The sequence below is a fragment of the Pseudorasbora parva genome, chromosome 18 (assembly GCF_024679245.1).
Source record: "Pseudorasbora parva isolate DD20220531a chromosome 18, ASM2467924v1, whole genome shotgun sequence".
Lineage (NCBI taxonomy): Eukaryota > Metazoa > Chordata > Actinopteri > Cypriniformes > Gobionidae > Pseudorasbora > Pseudorasbora parva.
The window spans coordinates 7,744,829-7,768,685 of NC_090189.1; the positions used below are offsets into that span (position 1 = coordinate 7,744,829).

At 37.2% G+C, this 23,857-nt stretch overlaps 1 protein-coding gene across 1 annotated transcript; it reads left to right on the top strand.

Moving 5' to 3' along the window:
- Positions 1–17,450: 17,450 nt before the first annotated feature.
- Positions 17,451–18,885, top strand: LOC137047070 (weak neurotoxin OH-72-like). The gene is made up of 4 exons (XM_067424612.1): positions 17,451–17,536; positions 17,615–17,716; positions 17,877–17,993; positions 18,660–18,885. Exons 1-4 carry the CDS (start codon positions 17,485–17,487, stop codon positions 18,725–18,727), a joined length of 339 nt encoding a protein of 112 aa, XP_067280713.1. The 5' UTR covers positions 17,451–17,484; the 3' UTR covers positions 18,728–18,885.
- The last annotated feature ends 4,972 nt before the right edge of the window (positions 18,886–23,857 follow it).

Here is a 23,857-nt window from a genome sequence, read left to right on the forward strand (position 1 = left end):
GTGGCCTCCTCCACCTTCTCTGCCCTTGAGGGGTCGCTGCCCGTCAGTCAGATGCTCTGTAGCGCACTACGGTGTCCACGGAGTGCTTTGACCTGATGCGGTGAGGCTATCCTAAGCGCCCTCCCAAGCCTGTTGGCTCGTCTACTTCAGTGGGGTAGTCCAGCAGTGCTACGGGGTAACCTGCCGCCCCGATGCAGATGCACGAGGACAGAGTTGATCCAGGGCTAACGAGTTGCGTGCCACCACCGGTCACGCTGTCACCTCCTGACCCCGGGGACGTGTGGTCACCTACGCCGCCCGGGGTCAGTAGGTGACCACACGTCCCCGGGGTCAGGAGATGTCCACCTGCGGCTTAAAAATCCACCTGCGGCTGGTACCCCAGTGAGCTTCCGTATGCAGCCCTTAGCGGGTCATATGTGTATTCTTAAGTCCTCCCTACCGGTAGGCATTATGGCGCATATCTCCACCTGGAATATGCCTCCCAGTGTGCCTTGGTATTCCTGCGTTAAGTGGAGGCCTTTGACCGTCCTATCTTGCATCAGGGAACTCACGCTTGCGCAGGGCACTGGAAGACAGCCGAGTGGCGTGATAACATTGGGACCCCCATTCGTTAGTCACTGACGTTACGTCGGAGTGACTGAACGAAAGGGAACGTCTCGGTTACGTATGTAACCCTTGTTCTCTGACGAGGGAACGGAGACGTAACGTCCCGCTGCCACATCCGCTGGACCGGCCGAGAGTTCAGTCTTGGCTCCTCAGCAGGTAAACATAATGCGATCATGCCAGCTACTTATATAACCATGTGGGTAGGCGGAGTTACGCATGCAAATCTCGCATACCCATTGGCACTGCCATTGGGCGTTTTCTAAGATCTCGAAGATGTTTGGCTTCTAGGCGAAACTTAGCCTGACGTGGTCATACTCAATTCCAGTCAGAATATGAGTCTGAAACTGCTCCATTGGGCTGTGATTATGAGGCGTTTAAACCGAACCAGGAAAGACATCAATTGGATAGACCTACAACCAATCAGAGCAACAAAGCAATGCATTGTCAAATGTCAGCAGACAGAGCTCAACTACTGTGTTGCCAAGTCCGCGTTTTTTTCCGCGGTTGTTTTATATGTACAAGGGTTGAGCGACTATTATGTGATTATATAGACCCATGAGTGCGAATTTTAGCAGGCAACCTTGCCAAAATAACACACATTTTACCTCCCAAACACCATTTTTCCCCCGGAGAACCCCCCGAGAAGCTATTGTTTAGGGCTAGTTGTTGGCGGATTTTGTTGTAAAAACTTGGTAACCCTGTCTGCACGTGCACTGGAATAAACGATCTTAGCCGGTGTTTTAAAAAACTAAATAATTTATTGATACACAGAGTACTTACCCAACATGATCATCATCTTTGAGAGAAAATGTGAAGGTGAATGCATATACAAACAAGCTCTCCGTTTAGGATTCGAGTAAATATAATCCAAGCCCCTTTGATGACGTGATGATTACGTTACTATGGATCATCTGTCCGTCATCGTCTAAAGCCTGTCTGATGATCTCATTGGTCTGAACAGTTTCTGTTCGGGGATAATTACTCCTCTATGGAGCGAGGCCAGACCGAATTGCCCGACCTAAAAATGTTGTGGGCGGGGCTAAGTTCGGCTGGCATCCAGGCTAGGCGAAACCCCCATTTGTCAGTCACTGACGTTACGTCTCCGTTCCCTCCTCAGGGAACGAGGGTTATATACGTAACCGAGACGTTTTTGAGGCTCTCTCCTGCATGCTCGAATTTTATGTGCGCACTGAAGACTTGTAAGTAGACACCCACGGCTAGGATTGGATACGATTTGCATATTTAATGAGCTTCGGCTCCCCCGCGAGTACACTGTGAGGGACTGTTTTGAAGTGTCACACAGGGCTCCCAAAACGTCTTTATCAAACAAACACAATGATTTATCTTTCATCCACCCGCAATTGATTTTTTATTACTTGGCCCGCCCGATCGTTGGATATAATGGATAAATGGATATGTTAGACACGTACACACTATCAATAGATCTATGTCAAACAATCTGTAACAATGCAGTACTATCACATATTAAAAAAAAAACATTTTTACTTACATTAGTGTTGCTTCATTCATTCATGTAATCTCATCCTGTCTGCAAATCCAGTCTCAAAACGGATCCAGTTTACAAACGAATCCATGGTGAAATGAAGGAATAAAAGCACAATGTCTTATCTACATGAGCTGGATATTCACTGATTATTTTGCATGCACCCAATTCCAAACACCGCCTGCATTTCAAAAATGTATTTTGTTTATTTAACACAACGTTTTTAATTTCAAAAAATGTCTAAATTCAGTTCATATTACAAAAATCCAAGCCAAAATAACAAAATGGTAAAGAAAACTGTCAGTTACCACCATACAAATTCAAATATTTTGGCCTTCTCAAACTTAACAGCCTATTCAACATAAAACTGGAAATGCATGCAACCAAATAGAAAAAGTTATTTGGCTCAGTTTATACTGTCTGTTGTCTACAATCATGATTACCGCTTTACAGTGCAATGGCATTATTCAAAATACGTTTTTGAATGCTGTTTTATGACATGAGTCATACAAAGCATTGTTACCCTAGTAATTTTGTCATGAAAAGTCGAGATAAATAAAAAAGCCAAAATGTGTCACATATGTTACATAACATTGTATTAAAAAATATGCTTTTCTCTGCTGTCGAATGACTCAACTGACTTCTTTTTTTTTTACATATAATTTCTCCAGCCTTTGAAAAAAATCCTCTCATAGGGGACACTTGTTGCTGCATGCAAAGATATTTTTTTAGCAAGTACATACAAATAAGGGAAAATTACTGATCTCTCTCTTTCCAATAAAGAAATGGACCATGTATTCTGGGCAAAAATGCATCTAGAGGTACTTTTTTCAAAAAAAAATATTTATATCTGAAATCTTCAGATATCACTGAACATTTATTTAACCATGGCAAAAGTAATTTTTTTGCAAAAGTAAAAAGTAAAAGTTTATTTTTCATCTTTCTTTTTTGTGTATATTTAAAATAAGACTTATGCCATTCATTAAATATATAGTTGTATTTTTATGAAGAAAAAAAAATGAATTTATTTTTATTTAATTTCGTCATGTTACAATATACCCCTATGTGGTATCTTGTCACATTTCACTTCCATTCTTTTAGGGAAAATCAGGAAAAACGTTTACACTGTATTAATGAAACAATGTGGGAAAATATTATGGGAAAAAAAAAAAAAATACTCTGAACCCCAAGTGAATTTAGTCCCTAGCGTCCCTACTAAATTCTGCCTCTTGACGGTCTAAAGTGAACTATCAAAATAAAGTGTTGCCCTTTATGTTTGGGCTCCCTCTACAGGCGAAGAGGGAAAAACACAATATGTAAGTGAAACTCAACTGCAAGTGCAGGTAAGTAGTCTTTGCAATATTCTTTCCCTTGCGCTCTACAATCAGATTTCCGTTGATTAGTTTGTATTTAATAGCTTTCACTAAAAGTATTACTTGAGCCTCACTCAGTAAAACTATTCACCATAAACACATAATCTTAAGACAAAGTCTGCAAAACTGAAAGCACATTATATGTTTTACACTCAGTTTGCATTTGTAAAACAAACTTTTTTTCAAAATGCTAATCCGTTTTCTAAATATTTGTTTAGTCAGTATTATCAGTCATGAAATTGTTAACTTGACATAACACAATCAATATGTTAACTCACTACCTATAATCTGTTTCATCTTTACCCTAACTGCCCACCATGCCGTCTGTAATTAATCTGTTACTTATGTCTTTCATGTTGTATTGTAAATGTAGTGCGATTTGCAACTGCAATCATTCAATTACTTGGACTGCAAATGTCCTCTGTCCGTTTATGTATAAAATGCTTGTTATTTGCTGTTCTTGTGAAGCGTCCTTGGGCTTGGGAAAGGCGCTATATAAATTAAACTTATTATTAGTATTATTTTCTATCCCTCAGGTAACATTCTTTACATGTTGGGTACGATTAATGGTGTAGGTTTTTATCATCTAATTCATCTATTTTATTACTATTTTAAGTGTAACCATAACCAGATTTTGTCATTAAATTCATTCAATTATAAATGATTGCTAACTAGTTTTGATTTGGTATTGACTTTGAAGTGCTACCTATTGCAATACAATATAGTCACATTAAAGCAACGATCCAGGATTCACCATGGGAAGAAGGCAAGCCGGCAATGTTCTGCTGGGAAATCTTGTGTCCTGCCAAAAACGGTTCAGGAATGGTTTAAGAAGCAAAACAACGAGTTTGAGGTGTTGAGTTTTCCTACAAATTCCCCTTTCCTACAGATTTCAATCCAATCAAGCATCTGTGGATGTGCTGAACAATAAAAGAGGCCCCACCTCACAACTTACAAGGATCTGCTGCTAACATCTTGGTGCCAGATATTTCAGCACACCCTCAGGGGTCTAGTGGATTCCACGACGGGTGGAAAAATATGCCATCACAAAAGAAGAAAAACACATTGAAAAAAAAAAAAAAAAGACCTCAATCGCACAAATGTAACAGGATATTCAGTATGCTTCATTCTTTGTTAATGTTTTTCAAAGATTCGTTTTCGCAAATTGTGGATTGTGGATTGTGAATGCATTGCCAAAGATTTCGCTTACGTTTCTTAGTTTTTCGTTTGCTGTTTTGACACAAACCTCTCGTGGGGGCGGGCTTAACAGTGATCTACTCTGATTGGATAAGGAGCTTTTGATGGACAGGTCCTCTCTGACCTGCACATATTGGAATGATCTCGCGGTGCTTTGTATTAGTTCTAGTGGTGGAAATTTTGATTCTTTTAAGAGAGTTGTTCATTTTCAGTTCGTTCACCAAAATGATTCGTTCAGTAACATTTTTAAAAAAATATTACATAAATATGACCACAGGTGACGAAAAAGAGTGTTTTATGTGTAATAATGTCTTAAGTCAACGAACGTATTTACTTACAAAAAAACTGATTTGGCTTTATTAAAATACATAATCTACTCATTAAATAAAATAAGTCTAAATAAGTGGTTCAGATGACCAAAGCATGTTTTCTTGCATGATTAACATTTAATTGTTTGGTCAGACATTTAGACATTCATATATCTGGGATTATGGTAAACATGGGGTTATAAACATGAGGTTTGTCTATAACTGTGCTTTGCATCCGCTTTCTGCTTATTGCTGAACGAGACTGACACGCATGCTAAATGACCGAGGTAGCCTAGTTCGTTCACGAACTAGATCTCTCTCTCGTTCAGAGCGGGTTCATTTCGTTCACGAACGAGATCTCTCCATAGACAGTAAAAGAAATGGACAGAGCTATCCCATTGACTTCAACGGCGGACAGCGAGGTCAGTAAAGGAGCACTCACTTCCTGATGGCTGAGCGAACTGCGCAGGCTCAGACTGAGCTTGAGGACGTAGATGTGACGTGAGCCTCCTGTCTGACAGCTGTAGGTCTTCTAGTAGTTGTGGAAAGTGAAATCTGAATCACGTTGTTTAAATATTTTCTCCCGTTGCTTTTGGCTCACTACGGGCTTCTCCCCAATCTTCCCCCTTGACTTTATCAGACTTCATGTCTCCACGTCCCCCCGACTGCCTCATAGACAGTAAAAGATTGCTTCTGAGCGTCTCCTCCTGTCTATACGGTAATTTCTCAACTGTGCGACAGAGTCGTGTTGGTTATGACGCAATCGTTAGCCTATTTTTACAAAAACAGCTTCTGCGGGGCGATAGTGTAAGATACAAGGTAATGGAGCCTTTTATGCATTGTTGTGTTTCTTTAGAAATAAACAATGGACACATGGAGTCTTTAAACGACTCAAAACCCGCTTTCCTAGTGCTAGATTACCCCCTTGGATCTCATTCAGACTCAAAACAGCGATTCGGTCAGTGAAGTTCGTTCAGTAGCTCAGAATGCTATTTACTGACGTGACACACGAGATCTTTTAAACCATAGGCCACTGTCACATTTTTTATTTGTTTTACAGTTTTTAGAGAAGTGCATGACATGACTCAAACGTAATGAAGAAAATGGTTCAAACATAAAAGAAAATACAAGCACACTTTACTTCACTCTGTAGTAATCATTTAACCATCAACCTGCATTACACTGTTTTCATTACAGTGGTAAAGTGTACATTTCTTTCTTTGCTGCAAATATGCCACCTACACGAGCCGAGCTGTTGGCTAGCAGTATTCTTCAACAATTGGTTAATTTCGTTCTCGAACAAACGACATGTAGCCTACCAATCATAGACCGTAAAAAAATATGGACGACTCGACATCATCCGTTTCCGCTTGCCATATTTGAAGCTTTCAGGCAGCCTTGCACGGCGCGGACATCTTGGGACCGAGTCTGCGCAGTAGCGATTTCGGGACCGGAGTTGCGCAGTAGAGCGCAGGAAGTAGAGCAGGAAGTACAGTCGCAATATCAAAAGCCCGCCCACACTCTCGCAGATGCAGAACAATTAATTATGTTGGTGTGAAATAAACAGTTATGGAAATGTAGAAATTAAAGCTAAAGCTCCAATCTGCTCCCAAAAATACCGGAAAAAGTCCGTTAGTGCCTCAGTGACAACTTCACTCAGAGAAGCCGTCAGTCTCAGCTGTCAATCATGACGTCACACCCCCCGTTTTTATAGCATCAAATAACTCAAACTAAACTTATTTTAAAAACGAACACCTGAAATGAAAACATCGTGATGATAACTGCCTTCAGTGACATAAACTAACTTTGGGGAAAACATTTTTGAAGTGTAATTTTATTATTTAGTTTGCCTCGCGCCCATTAGAAATCACAGAGGGGCGGCTATACTGGGACCGGTCACCAGGGGGCGATCGAGGCGCGAAAGCTTCAGTAAATGAGAGGGAGACTGCAGGCTTGCTACCAATTCGTTCACGAACGACATTCCTCGTTCAGAGTAAGACTCAAAGCCTCTCGGTCAGTAAAGGGCGTATTCGTTCACTGAATTCAACAAATCACATGCTCCGTCACATCTCATACTCGAACGCTATTGGCTTGAGGTTGTCATTCTTTGACAGAATGAAACAGTCGACAGAGCTGCGCATGCGCTCGCTGCTAATAGCGCCACGCTGCGGTGGAGGGAGGAATTTCAGTGAACGAGAAACCTGAGTCAGTAGACTACGTGAACGAGAACGATTCGTTCACCTAAAAGATTCGTTCAAAAAGAACGATTCGTTCACGAACGTAACAACACTAATTAGTTCATAAAGATGAGCTCTCAGGAGAGACATGGAGCGGTGGCGGCGGCTTCATCTTCATCATCTTCGTCACCCGCTTGTTCTTCAAGGCAGCAGTAAGTTTGTGTTATTGAAGTAACCAATAATATAGATAAAAGTTGTATCAGTTCTGGCTTTATTTGACACATTAATTATTTAAAAACGTTTTATGTATATCAACAGTGGCGTAACTTTTTTTTTAAAAAGTGGGTGGAAAGTGAAAGTTTCTGAAAAAGTTTTGTTCAGTTTTATAAAGTTTTGTTCAGGTTTATTGAGACAAAGGTAATTCCATAGCCTGGATGCCAGCCGAACTTAGCCCCGCCCACAAAAATTTTAGGTCGGGCAATTCGGTCTGGCCTTGCTCCATAGAGGAGTTATTATTATTAAGAAACTGTTCGGACCAATGAAATCATCAGGGCGGGCTTTAGACGATGACGGACAGATGATCCACAGTAATCCTAAACGGAGAGCTTGTTTGTATATGCATTCACCATCTCAATTTCTCTCAGAAATGATGATCATGTTGTGTAAGTTCTCTGTGTATCATTTAATTATTTTACAACACTGGCAAAGATTATGTATTCCAGCCGGATTTCAGCGCGTGTGCAGACAGGGTTGCCAAGTTTTTACAACAAAACGCGCCAACAACTAACCCTAATAGCTTCTCGGGGGTTCTCCGGGGTAAAAATGGTGTTTGGGGGGTAAAATGTGTATTATTTTGGCAAGGTTGCCTGCTAAAATTCGCACTCATGGGTCTATATATCACATAATAGTCGCTTCAACCCGGGGGAAAAACACGGACTTGGCAACACAGTGCAGTTGAACTCTGTTGACATTTGACAATGCGTCGCTTCGTTGCTCTGATTGGTTGTAGGTCTATCCAATTGATGTCTTTCCTGGTTCAGTTGAAACACGCCCCATAATCACAGCCCAATGGAGCAGTTTCAGACTCATATTCTGACTAGAATTGAGTATGACCACGTCAGGCTAGTAATTCCATATTTTAGCAGCAAAAGGTGGACCTACCAAATATAAAGATATCATAATGTTATGCCTGATCTTTGTATATGCTTGTTTGTAGCAATATGACCATATTTAACATAAGCAGAAGAGACTTACAAGAAGTCATGTTTGTTGGTTTTCACTGATACCCACATAACACACATTGTCCTAACACTCACACCCACATTCACATTCACACTAGCTGTTTCCATTATGAGCATTTTGGGATGTAGCATAAAATCATCAAGATTATTTTACTTATGTTTTCTTGTACAGCAATGGTGGTTGTTTTTAATTGTGCTTTATAAATACACTGAAAAAAAAAATGTGTGCCAATTTCCCAGGAGTGATGATTTTGTTCTCTTGAACACGAGATGGAAAGGTGCTTTATTTGCAAATGTTGTATGCGATATTCCAAATTAAAATTGCCTGTTACTATAGCAACAGTAGACACCCGGCGTGTTTTCTTTCAGGATCATCATCATAAAGAAAATGTTTGTATAAAGAGACCACTGGGCCACTGAATCTGCATTAATGACAACAGCTGGGGCAACAGCCTTAGTCCTAATGGGTTGTTATCATAGCTATCAAAATCCAGTGTTCGGCATTTTGCGTACATGAGTTTTTGTTGTAGATGTCTAAAAAAAAAAAAAAAAAAAAAAAAAAATTGTGTACTGTGCTAATTAATTGAGATTTCTTACAGCTCTTACAGGTTGTTGGCCTTGTCTGTTTTGTTGCTTCTATTGCTCTACCCTTTTTTGTAAGTCGCTTTGGATAAAAGCGTCTGCTAAATGATTAAATGTAAATGTAAAGAGAACAAAGTTTTTCTTTCTATTCCATGAAGAAAAGTTAGTTTAGGATTAGCTGGAAAAGTGCTTGTTATTCTAGTCTCCCCGTAAGGCTGAGTAGCCATTAACACTATCATACACTATAGTTGGCATTAACTAATGTTTTAAATTTTTTACATTTTTATAATTTATGTTTGAGTTCACACAAGAAGTCAACATCTGTTTCTGCCATAATAAAACACCATAAGACAGTGTCTTTTGAAACCCAGGGGGTAGGGACGGGAACCCTAGTTTGAGAGTTTTCCCTCATCAGAGGTGTCGGCTAATCTAAATTAGTTCTAAGACAGAAGGGGGGCCATGTATGTGTGTGTGTTTCTTTCCCCCTGTAGGTACAGGGACCATTGTGTCCCATGACAAAAGGTGTTGGGGGGAGACATTTGTTTCCCCTTTCCTCGGTACGGAAAAACACTACTGAGACACTGAGGGGTATAAAAGCTTGGGCCTTCTTTGTTTCCTCAGTTCACACTTGATGCAGGCATACTTGGATGTATTGACTGTGGATTCATTCTTACAAGGATTAAATCTTTATAAAGACACAATTGGCTAAGGTTTGTCTCTTATTCAGAAATGCAACGGAGTTAACATATTTGCCTCAACACTAACAATACGTTTAAAGCCGTTTTTAATTTTGGCCTATGAACATTTCTACAAATGCCATTTTATATAGGATATTAAAGTATAGTGTGTAATAAAAAACTAACATTAACAATAAAGAAAAGTTTTTTTTTTTTTGGTAACACTTTACAATAAGATTTTATTAGTTAACACTAGTTAATGCATTAGTTAACACCTCAGTTCAGCATTAGTTAATCTTTGTTAATGTTAGTTAAAAATACAGCTGTTCATTATTTATTCATGTTAGTTCACAGTACATTTAGTAATGTTAACAAAATTTGAATAAGGCATTAGTTAATGGTAAAATTAACATTAATAAAGATAAATAAATGCTTTATAAGTGCAGTTGTACTGTGTATTGTAGTGCAACTAATGTTAACTGATGAACCTTACTGTAAAATGTTACCGTTTTTTTGCCCACTGTCTTCTCTAGGGAAAGCATTTTAATAATCCTATAAATATAAAAAAAAATTGCATAATCGAATTAATCGAATCGTATCGAATTAACGTGAATCGTCTCGAATTGTTCCAAATTGGTAAAAATCGTTCTTGAATCGAATCGGAAACCTATGAATTGTAAAACGATTCGCTGCCTACCCAAAGATTCACAGCCCTAAAACAGTAATACACATTATTGAGATAAAGAAATTACTGTAAAGTAATGTGAGTTACGTAATCAAATTCATTTTGTAAGGAACTATTAAAGTAGCGCATTACTTTTAAAATTGCAACAAAATATCTGACTTTACTTTTTTAATGCAAGTTACATTGTTTTCCCATGTAAAAACTGATAGCTCTCCTGTACGATGCCCTGCACATGACATGCAGTAAATATACACATATACACACATATATACACATATATATATATATATATATATATATATATATATATATATATATATATATATATATATATATATATATATATATATATATATATACACATATATACACATATATATTTCGAACCACTTTTATCCGAAAGCGATACTCAGAATGAAGCAATGACGTATTCTACCGAAAAAGAGGCCTCGTTTGTCATCGTCACGTGATTTTCACGGAAACGATACAAGCCTCGAATCGGGGCTTCATCTGGAAAGCCCCTTTTTGCTCGACACAAGCTCCGGAGCCTCGCTTCAGAGCTCCATCACTATCTCTGCCTGCCTTCTGTTTATTCCCCGTTCCGTGACACCTTAATGCTGTGAACCCTTCTCATTTATTACTTACCATGAGAATAAATGTTCAACAGTCTCTAGTGTTGAATCTTCTATTTTGATGTTTTTGAAGTTAAAGGGGTGGTGAAACACTTTTCAGCCAATCTCATGTCAATCTTGAGTACCTATAGAGTAGTATTGCATCCTTTATATCTCAGAAAAGTCTTTAGTTTTATTATATTTATTTAAAAAAGGGCTCTACCGAGTCGTATCATGTGGGAAGAGCTAAAGAATGACGAGCGCGCGCAGCTATTCCTTTGAGAGCGTCTGAAAGCTCTGACATCCTTAAATGTGGAGAAAAAAACACTATCCTAAATACCATTGAGATCAATCAGATTTAGCCATACATACACTAGCAAGCGTAACGGTTTTACACATCAGACTAGTGCTTGTTTAGAAAACAGAAATAGTAGCGCATTTGAATGAACAAGTCGATACCAACACAAAGACATTTGAAGCAGTTTTACTCATTGCCTGCTTCCAACATATGACCGTGAACCTTAATCGCTGGAACCTCTCCATCTTTCAGCATTAGACAAGCTTCAAATCTGGAGTACCTTGTTTGTAAACCATCGTCGGCGAAATGCAGAGAGCAAAAAAAAAAAAAACGCTCAACTCAAACAAACTCCATCCACTGTCCCATTAACACTGGGTTCTTTGGGAAGCTGTACAGGGTTGACTTGCCCTGACAACCAAAAACTCACTCCTTTGGTGACATTTTTAATTTTGTTTAAAGGGTACATTGCTGTCACTGGGGTGGTACCCTAAGGTACAAAACTGAAAAGGTACCCAATATGTACCTTTGAGATACTGATAAAGTACTGATATGCACCTTTTAAGGTACTAATATGTACCCTTAAGGGAAAGTAAGGTACAAAGATAAATAGAAAGTTCAAAAGAACAGCATTTTTCTGAAATACAAAGCTTTTGCAACAATTTAAATGTCTACTGTCACTTGATCAATTTAATGCATCCCTGCTAAATAAATGTATGCATTTTTAAGTTATTTCTCAAAGAAATTAATTCAATTAAATTCTTACAGACCTAAAACATTTAAATGGTAGTACAATGATACAAAAGCTTTTTATTTCAGATAAATACTGTCTTTTGAACTTTCTATTCATCGAAGAATCTTAAAAAATTACACTGTTTTAACATTAGTAATAATAAAAGTCATAAATGTTCGTTGAGCAGCAAATAATCCTATCAGAATGATTTCTGAAGGATCATGTGACACTGAAGACTGGAGTAATGATGCTCAAAATTCAGCTTTGATCACAGGAATAAATTACATTTAAAAATATTTTTAAATAGAAAAGTTATTTTATATTTTAATAATATTTCACAATATTAAAGCTTTTTTGTATTTCTAATAAGAAATGCAGCTTTGGTGAGCAGAAGAGACCAAATATAGTCCTTGTGACTTCTGGTATGCTAAACCACCACCCAGCCGAGCGGTAAGAGGTGGGGTGAACGGCTTCGGCCACATGTTTACTGTCAAGTCTCTGCTCTTTAAACGAGACCAGGATAAATGTGCCTGCAGACCAAAAGGTTTAAGAGCTGCAGTCGTTTCATTTTGAATAAGTATTTTTGGCTAGTGGGGGTGCGGGTTAAGTGGTTAAAGGCTTAGTTGTCACACAAAAAAAAGGTCAAAAGATGGTGTTAGTCTTGTTAAAGTGTGACGCTGAATTTAACTAATTCTTGTTTACAGTTTCTCAATTGCTACACAATTCTGGGAACAACTCACCATTATCTCAAATCTCATGGTTTTAAAACTCAACAGCATCAGCGTTCTTATGTCGAATCAGGTCTTGGTCAGGCCATGATATCCCATCAATTATGTTTGCCCTTGTGGGAAAAATAGCCTTGTGTGCCTTTTATAACCCTGGATAGACTCCTCAGACACATCACCACAGGAGTCCACCATTGCAGGTTTTGGGTTAGGGGTTGGGCCCGCAATCCCCCCGCAATCCCCCCGCAAAATGGCAACATTTTGGGCATGCTCTGGTTGCTCTTCCTCTCCTGAAGAATGTGCAGCTGATCTAGAAACTTTAGGAGTCGTGCCGTGTTGCATGGACACAGAATGACATGGCAGTGGAGGATGCCATGATTGCTGATTGCTGCACATATTGTATGGATGGCATTATTGCCAACCACCATATTCACCAGGGCAGTCTCCTGCTCAGCTGTGAGAAGTCTTCTCCTACTTCCAACAGATGGCCGCCTCTCCATAGGCCTTTCCCTGGCCACAGGTCAAATACTAACAGGGGCTTGGGCCAAAATTGCACCTGCACATTTCAACTAAACAGTAATAAAGTGAAAATGAATATTAAATGAATAGTGTCGATTGTGACATTAAATTTACATGTGCTTATGTTGCATCATACTATAACCAATCACACATGACTCTGATTGGTCATTGCATTCATAAAATCAACAAAGGCTAAGAGTAGTAATGGCTGTTGATTAGTAATGGCTGAAACACCAGAGTTTTGTTCAGTGCGAGCTGAACTATAAATTCTGCACTCTCGCGAGTATTCTCATTATAAACTGATAAACATAACCAGATTTGATTTGAAGTAAGTAGCCAATCACAAACATATCTGATGATTTCTAGAACACAATGGCCAAATCAGATGTGTTTAAGTTTTGTCCAGTACTGAGAACGGCAGTCAATTCCTCTCATTATAACTTTTAAAAAAATTCTAGAGATATAGGCTAAATCAAATATTTGTACAGTCGGCTTCATCAATTAGCAGACCTTTGTGAAAGCGTGATGAATTAAAATAAATGACAGCTTATAGCAGAGTTGGGGTACTTAAACTTGGACTTGGATAATTGGATAACTCGGACTGAATTTGTTAATTCAGTCTGAAATTTTACTCGTACTTGAAAGGTACAATGACATTTTAAGAAATTAATTAATTAATAAGTCTCACTGTCTTTCATTTTACTGCACCACACCGACGGGCAGCAGTAGCATCATCTTACGCTTTCAGACAAACACAAGCCGTTCTCACTCCCAAGGTGTCAAAATCCGAAGCATGGTCCGAAGCCGCGTCTCAATGAAGACACTAAAGGGGCCCCTCGGCGTCAGTTTTCAAAGCGCTTGGTGCTCCATTCATTTCAATGAGAAACCTTTGGTATCATACAGAGACGCATTTGTAAAAGCAGACATGATTCTATTAATATTTAAAGGTGCACTATGCAACTTTCCGTCCACTAGAGGGCGCCTATTCAAAACAAAGCTGTAGTTTGATGACGGCAAGTGTGGGCACAGTATCTTGGGAAATGTGGTCTTCACCACACAGCCGGTGGAAAATAGGACTCAGGTTATTAACGTTACTGTAGTGTAAAACAGAGCAGGACCGAGTGTTGTGGAGCTGAGCACGGCCGCTGGAGTGATTGTTATACAAGCACGCGGTGTATAACGCGGTGTATAACGCGGTCCTTAGTTAAAATAGCAATTTTCTCACAATTTACAAATAGTTGGAAACATTTGGGATATTGTAGGTACTCAACTGAACAAAATATATAACACTGGCCTAGTGCTTTTTGGATATTTTACTGCAAAAATACTACATAGTGCGCATTTAAAGGCCACTTTTATATTTTGCAGCCACTAACCCAACTCCTACCCTAAACCTACCCACATCTAAACAATATAAAACACACAACAGGCAAATAAAAGTACAGTAACAGGTATTTATTGCAAAAACTGACCGAAAACTGTATAAAACTAACTCATGTTGTATTCCAAGACTTCTGAAGTCATACGATGTTTTCATGTAAAGAACAGAGTTGATCTTAATGTTTTAATCCAAGCCTGCAGCACCCCTCTCAGAAACTGAAGCCTCCGCGCCTCGATCGCCCCCTGGTGACCGGTCCCAGTATAGCCGCCCCTCTGTGTTTTCTAATGGACGCGAGGCAAACTAAACAATCAAATTACACTTCAAATATTTTTCCCCAAAGTTAGTTTCTGTCATTGTAGGCAGTTATCATCACGATGATTTCATTTGTTCATGTGTTCATTTTTTTAATATGTTTAGTTTTAGTTAGTTAGATTTTTGTTTGTTAGTTAGATAGTTAGTTATTTGATGCTATAAAAACGGGTGTGTGACGCCATGATTGACAGCTGAGATCGACATCTTCTCCGAGTGAAGTTGTGACTGAGGCACTAACGGACTTTTTCCGGTATTTTTGGGAGCAGATTAGATCTTTAGCTTTAATTTCTACATTTCCATAACTGTTTATTTCACACCAACATAATTAATTGTTCTGCATCTGTAAGAGTGCGGGCGGGCTTTTAATATCGCGACTTCCTACTTCCTGCTCTCTATGCACAGACTCCGGTCCCAAGATGTCAGCGCCGTGCGGAGCGTCTGAAAGCTTCAACTCTGGCCAGAACGGATGAAGTTGCGTCGTCCATATTTTTTTACGGTCTATGTCTTAATCGCTGAAATGATGATCCCGCTGCTCCGTGAATGTACACAGTCATATCTCATTCAAAAAATACACACGACTCCTGAGCATGACGCAATTGGTCACAAGACACACAAGAGCCAATGACATTTTAGAATGAAAGCTGACGTAATGACGCAGTTGGTCATGAGACATACGAGAGCCAATGCAATTTCACTATGAAATCTGACAACTGCCGGAAATATTTGAAATTTGATGTGCACGATCTTCGGCGGATGGAGACGAACGCTTTTGGTGATTTCCTTTACACAAATCAATTGTTTGGCCTCGGCAACTTTGGTTGTTTGTACTTTTTGAATAAATTGTGTTCACATGTTCACACAAATGGGTAGGTTTAGGGATGGGATGGGGTGGGGTTGGGTTTGGTTAGGCCAGGGGTTTTCAAACTTTATTATGCCGAGGACCCCCAAATATGATGAACCTTTTATGAGGGACCCCCTTCCTTAAATCCATCTATATATATTTATGTATGAAAAAACATTTAAACTGTTAGATAAATAGTAAGTGTGACATTATAAATACAACATATTGTTTCCAAACTTAAATTGGCTCTGCTTAAGATTGGACGTATAAACCTGATGAACATTTTCAATTAAATAATTTGAATAAGCAACTTTCACAATAAATGTATGTAAGCTTATGTACTGCGTTAAGAACACTACCTTACATTCCTAGTGAGTGAGATAAAGAGGAGTATAGTGAGAATAACTCAATCAAAAGATACAAAGCAGACATATACAAATATGGAAAGTATGTATGGCAAGTAAGCAGAGAAACATTTAGAAATGAAACTTTTGCATTTTTGCTTTGTCTTTTTATTCTCTGGGGACCCCTTAGAACCTTCTGGAGGACCCCAGTTTGAAAACCCCTGGGTTAGGCTACATGTTAAAACGTGTCTAAATAGCGTAAATAAAATAAATGTAAATAAAATTATGCTCGCTGATTACATTGAGAATCACACTCCAGCGTGTCATAATGGCAAAATCATAAACCAATAAAATTTCATCATGATGATAACGTTGCAATACCCAATGCGTCTGTGTATGCAACTTTTGTCTTGAGCTTTTCATTTAAAATCATTAACATAAATTATTACAATCCATCATTTAACCCCTTAACTGTCACCGTTAAGGCACTGGCACTCTTTTTTCAATCGCCTTTTTTTTCATATCACATTTTTTAGTAATTATCAGAAATTAGGTATCATTCGAAAGCGTACGGACTCAAATTTTATCCTGTGAAAACCGTTTTGAAATGAGACATCGCGTTACAATGGAAACGGTACTCTAAATTCTTCTGGCGGACTCCTCCCCTAGTCGGTGGTGTCATGTGTCACAGTACGAAATGTATTTTAACTACTTTATAATCAAAATCTTTTCTAATCTTGACAAAACACATATCATTGGAAAGGTCTGAGTCTCAAAGTTCCATATTTGGTTTCTGTTTTATGATGGAATTTATATTTGGACAAAAATTTACAGTAAAATGCATCAAAAAAACAATCAATGGAAATTGAATGACACCCGGTGGCTATTTTTTTGTTTAGCGCCTAAAGAAATTCTCATGGGAACTTCAATTTTTGTGATATCAACTTCAAATTTGGAACACAAATTGGTTAGACATATGGCTTTGGTTTTATAGTAATTTTAGAGTAAAACAGTTTTTGTAAAATATATATTTTATGTTTATAAAAAATAATTAGTGCTGTATTTTTCATTTTCTGTAAATTTTAACTTCCATAACTTTTTCATTCTTTCATATTTTGAAATGCTTTCACTTCAGCAATAATCTGCTATGATTTAAAGCAGAGTGTCTGCTTTAAATCAAAGACAGTTAAGGGGGGGGCAGTTAAGGGGTTAAAGCTGATCATTAGTTATTCTGGAGGAGAAACATGTACCGTGGCTGTTTGAGTTTGTCAAGTTTGTGTAGATCTTCACAGGTTCTTCATTAAACCCACCCCTTTCTGAACAGAGATAAAAGGATGCCTGGAAACAAAATTATTTCATTCTGTTCCTGACACATGATGGATCTGCGAGTGTCTTTTGTTCTTCTGTTCGTTTTTCTCACTGGAGGTACAAAAACAGCAAGTATTGAGTGTATTGGTACACATACTGTAGAGCGGTAACTCAATGTCTCTCTCTGTCTTTAAGGATATTCTCTCAAGTGTTACTCGTGCAGTCCTTCTGATTCAAATTGTGAAACAACCTGTAAAGATGGAGAATCTAAATGTTATAGCTCAGATGCTTTAGATGGTAAGTCCAGTACGAAGTGGAAATTTACTGTTTAATGTGATAAGAAATAGAATTACATATGTTAATCTCATTACATAATTGCAATTATTTGTCTATTGCAAGATGAACATGATTTCTGTAATTGTTTCTTTAGCTGTAAGAAATGTGTCTTTTTTTTCAGAAAAAAGGGGGACCGGCCGTAAAGGGTGTGCAACTAAATGTGAACCAGGGAGCTTTAAGCTAAATGAAGTGACATCAACTCTCCGCTGCTGTAGCACTGACCTTTGTAATGCAGCAGGTATTGGCCTTTAGTTGACCATGTGCTCATTTACATTAATATGTACTTACAGTTGTCTTTTCTCACCAAGACTATTACAATAATTCAAAAACAAGTTACACTATCAAATTATTTTTTTCTAAAATAGCATAAAGATAGAAAAGAGTGAATAGGGTGTTTTTGTAATTAGTCCAGTGCTTTTAGAGAATTTTTAAAAAAACTGATGAAATTAATCAACAATGAATCAACTTTTATTAATCACTATTATTATAATTATTAGTAGATTGTCACATGTCCAGTCTTCGTCTCCTGTGTTTTCCTCATGTTCTTCCATGTTCCTTTGTTCTAGTTTTCCTGCCAGTCAGTCCCAGCGTGTATTAAGTTTTGTGAGTTGTCTCGTCATCTGTGTCACCTGTTCCCCCTCGATAGTCTGTCATCAGTGTCAGTATTTAAGTTCCTAGTCTTTGTCCGGTCTCGATGTTACCACCTTTAATGTTAATCGATGTTTCCTAAGATTTGGTGAAGTGTTAGATGTTTCTTGGAGATCCAGTTTGTATTTTGTAAATAAAGATCGTTTGTGTTTTGGAAGTCTTGAATCCTCCTTCGTCTTGACATCTACACACTCCACATAACAGATATGGTGTTATAGTATTTATGAATACTAATGTTCTTTATTGTCTTGTTTAGATGGAGTGTATAAGGGAAGCTTCCTCCTGCTCTTCTCTCCTCTGCTCTTCTACTTCCTGTTTCAGTGAGTCCAGACTCTGCACTTCAGATTCTACAGCAAAAACCAGCGAATGAGAGACGCAATCTGAGGCGTCGCTACACTTCACTGAATAAAGCTTGTTTGTTGCTCTGCTGTTCTTTGGCATTAATAATTGAGGAATCTCAATAAAAAAAATAATAAACAAATTTCAAGCAAATATAGGCTACTGCTTCATCATTATGAGAAAATGTTATATTGTTATAGCCAAATAATTAGAAGAATCAAAACACAAACATTTCTTTAATACACAGAAAATGAGATACTTTGAGATAAGATTATGAGAAATTGGTTTCCACAATCCCAACATCTCCACAAATAATGAAAATGTATGCCTTTGGCTGTTCGACTATGGATTAACCAATCAAATGTTTAAAATGCTCAGAAACAACATGACTATAATCCACAACTGCTCACATTTACATCTGTCTTTAAAAAGATATTTGTCAAGAAAGACTTGCAAGATTAACATTTTTTTTTGTTCACTCAGTGACGACAAACACAGTGAAAATCTGATAAGTAATGATCCGATAATAATGTGATAATATTAAAAATAAATCAGAAGGAATGGAAACATAGGTCCTATAGTTAACATTATGTAATGCATTAACTAACATTAATGAGAAATACATTTTTAAAGTATTAATTACATTCTAGCTGCTCATTGTTAGTTCATGTTATCAGAAGCATCTTTTGAGTTTAGTTTTTTTTTTTTGATTGCTATGACAATATTTTTAAAACTTTTAACAAATTTTCTAAACTCTTAACGGGTTAGTTCAACCAAAAATGAAATTTCTTTCATTAATGAACACAGTAATTATTCTTCATCCTCAGAACACAGTTTAAGATATTTTAGATTTAGTCCGAGGCCTTTCTGTCCTTTGAATGTAAGTGAATGCACACTTGCTGTCCACGTCCAAAAGGGAATGAAAACATTATCAAAGTAGTCCATGTGTGGCATCAGTTGGTTAGTTAGACTCTTTTGTAGCGTCGACACTATATGTGTGTATATATATATATATATATATATATATATATATATATATATATATATATATATATATATATATATATATATATATATATAATGATTTTATAATTGCTTTAAATGTGAAAAGTGACTAAAATGCTGTTAGTGCCACTCTAACTCCATGCCAAACATTGCCAACATGGTCAATTTTGAGAGTGGAAATCCTTTCAATTTCAAAGCGGCTTGTCACCAGCTGGCCACGGTCTTTTAGACGGAGGCAACCGCCAGAGAAAATGAACCAGTTGAAACCCAGCATCACACCAGTTTCAGGACACCATCCACAGAAGCGGAAGTGAGGGGTGGGGCTTAAACAGTCATAGTTGCGCTATCCATTTGTTATTTTCTATTCTCAAATATAAGCTGTTTTCCACATGGATTTTGATCGGATCGATGTCTACAATATTTAACAACAATACTTTTAAATAAAGTCACTTTTCTGTTCGTATAATATACATGTCATGATGTACAATGATCAACATTTTAAAACATAGCCTATTGGTCATGCTTAATGTTAATGAAAACAAAGACAGTAGTTTATACTTCATGGAAACAGGCAAAAACTATACACAGTTTTTATTTTTAAAATATTAATAAATGTATAACATATTGCAAAGAGTTTCTCTTTTGACTATAGATATTAGTATTATTTCGTTCATGTTGTTACAAATAAAACTGACAGAAAATAGCCTGAGATTTAATGTTAATGGACACAAACACTGTAGCTTAATGTCACTTCAACAATGCTACAACTTTTTTTATTATTATTTAAAAAATATAAATCCCTCCTAATATATTTGTGTGTTACACCTAATACACAAGTGTTCCCCATTTGACTCTATATTCAATCGCATTATTTCGATTGAAAATAATAGACAGAGAACGTGACATTTCTTTTTTTCAAATGTCAAATAAAAATAATTAATATAAGGCCTTAAAGTGAAACGTGTTTCTCTGAAAGAAAACAAACAGGACATATATAAAATATTAGATTAAAATAATAGGTTTAAAACTAATTTAAACGGCACAAAATAAGAAAAATTAAAACATACAAAATAGTTATTTTTACTTAAAACACAAATACTTGTGACTCTTTATTTCTGCAGAAACACTTGAAAAGATTGCAGATGGTTTTTGCTATCAGGGCCATTGTTGACTCGAGAACCGCTGTAGCAGTGTGTGTACACTGTAAAAAATTTGTGGTGTTTTTTGTTGGTTTAACTTAAAAAAGTAAGTAACCTGGTTGCCTTAAAATTTTGAGTTTATTGAAATTAAAAATCTGAGTTGATACAATAAAGGAAATTAGTTAAATAAATAGAAACTCAAAATATTTTTCTATCTGAACCACATAAAAAAAGCACAATTTGGCATGTTTCATTGTGTCATCAGAAATAAAACACACATAATTACCCAATATGCTTACAAAATCTTTTAATAATCTTTTAATAAAGGTTGTCGAATCTCAAAAAATGTTCATTGTATTAACTCAAAATTTTAATTTCAATGAACTCAAAATTTTAAGGCAACCAGGTAACTTTTTTTCTAAATAATTTTTTACAGTGTAAGTGTGTTGAGCTGAATTAAATATATTAAAAGTACTGTTTTGATTGAGACATTTTAAGATTTATATAAACTTATTTAGAAATGAAATAAGCAGTTCCTGAAAATTTCATGCATTATTGATAAAACAAATAAATGTTTAGTTTGACCTTTTTACAATCATTCAAAGATACTCCAGGGTTTCTACTGATACAAAGCCATAATCGCTGAAATAACCCTTTAATTTCAACATTACTAGCAAGTGCTTTTTCTGCTGAACTGAAATAAACAGTAACACAAACCCCCCTGGTTAAAAAACAAAACATAACACAAATCTCCTAACACATTTGATGTTCATTCATATGTTTAGTCTCTAGCTAACTAAATGTATCTAATCTTCAGACAAAAATCAGTGCCACTATTCTGGGAAAAATTTAAGTGCAAGAAAAATCTTTTCTCTTTATTTCAACTGTTCCTTTAAATCCAGAAAACAGTAAATAACCTCATTTCACATTTCAAAAGGCTAAACTGAGTTGAACTTAAAGACAGAACAGAAGCATAAAAATTCCTAGTAAAAAAAAAAAAACAATGCATACTGCAAATCTGTACTTCAGTGGGAGTGTCACAATTCACCAGTGTGAGTGCCCGTGATCACCACCAGAGGGCACTCCACCCCAGACTGTCACTCCATCACAAACTACATTACCCATAATCCTTTCCTCTGACTCATTAGCACTCAATGTTCGTAACTGTGTCTCATCACCTCTGCCTATATAAGCCTGGTTATCTCTGTCATTCATTGTGAAGTCTTGTTTAGTGTCACAACTGCATTTCTGAGCGTTTCCCTGTTTTCATGTATCTTGGTCTTTGATTTCTTGCCTTCTCTGTGGATTACCCTTTTGCCTGTTCCTTCTGTTTTGTTTGCCTTTTCGGACTGCTTGCCTGTGTATGACATTTGCGTGTTTAAATGACTACGACTTTGGATTACCCTTCAATAAATAATGCGTTTGGATCTCCAACCTTCTGTCTCAGAGCAGTTTCGTTACAGGGAGAATTTGGCTCCTTTATTTTCTGCGCCCTTTCCTCGGACTGCTGAGGATAAAAGTGTCTTCAAAATGTGTATGGCAGCTATGGCTAAATCCGAAATTGCCCCATATACCCTAATTAGGGCATTATGCCAGCAGCCATATCACCCTATAGCCCAAGACTGGTTTCCCACTGAAGCAGGGCTGAGCCGGATGGGAGACCAACTGGTAAAACCAGGTAGCTGCTGGTAGAGGTGTTAGTGAGGCCAGCAGGGGGCGCTCACCCTGTGGTCTGTGGGGGTCCTAACACCCCAGTATAGTGAAGGGGACACTATACTGACAAAGAGCACCGTCCTTTGGATGAGACGTTAAACCGAGGTCCCGACTCTCTGTGGTCGTTCAAAATCCCAGGATGTCCTTCAATAAAGAGTAGGGATGTAACCCCGGCATCCTGGCCAAATTTGCCCATTGGCCCCCTGTCTATCATGGCCTCCTAATAATCCCCATATCCTGATTGGCTTCATCAATCGGTCTCCTCTCCACCAATCAGCTGGTGTGCGGTGAGCATTATGGCGTAATATGGCTGCCGTCGCATCATCCAGGTGGATGCTGCACATTGGTGGTGGTTGAGGAGATTCCCCCTTCTATATGTCAAGCGCTTTGGGTTTCTAGAAAAGTGCTATATAAATGTAATGAATTATTATCATCATTATTTGAGGGGACAGCCATTTGTAGTGTCCGAAACCACATGTTTGAGTGAACTAATTCAGTAACACTTTATAATAATTCATGCTATGAAGCATTAATAAAGCATTAGTAAATAGTTATTTTATCATTTATAAAGCATTAATAGACATTAATGGGCCGTTTATAAATACAACTATGAATGCTTTATTCTTGATTTATAATTATATGTATAATGTGTTTAATAATTGTATTTTCATACTTTATAAATGATCAATTTATCCTTCCTAAATTAAGTATTACATTATTTACAGAGCAGTTATTTAGGAATTGTCAGTGATGTTGTCATTTGATCATTTAGAAAGTGTAAGTAAAGGGTTAATAAACTATACATATAGTAACTAGACATATAGTAATAGTTACTCAGTGTGTTAATAAATGCTTTATTAACACGTATTCCTACTGTAGTTCATGATTAATTCAGGTAGTTATAAAACATTTAGTAGTTGCCAGTTAACTATTTCTGTGAGCTCATCTAAAGTGAGGTCTATTTATGCCTCCTAAAGCTTTTACAAAGACTCAGTTCTCTTCTGCACTGCTGTTTTGACACTGCAAAATATTTTATTATTTTATTATAATAATTGTATTTGTTGTATTTGCTACTCCTGTAATCCACTGGTACATTTTTATTAAGCAAAGTTTACACTTTACATAAATGTATTTTTATGATTGCAGCGGCTTGACTGCAGTTATGGTTTCTGGTGATCTACAGAAATAATATTTTCTATGACATTGAAGAGGTTTAATTTAATTTTGATATTTTAAAAATAGTTAAATACAGTCTCCA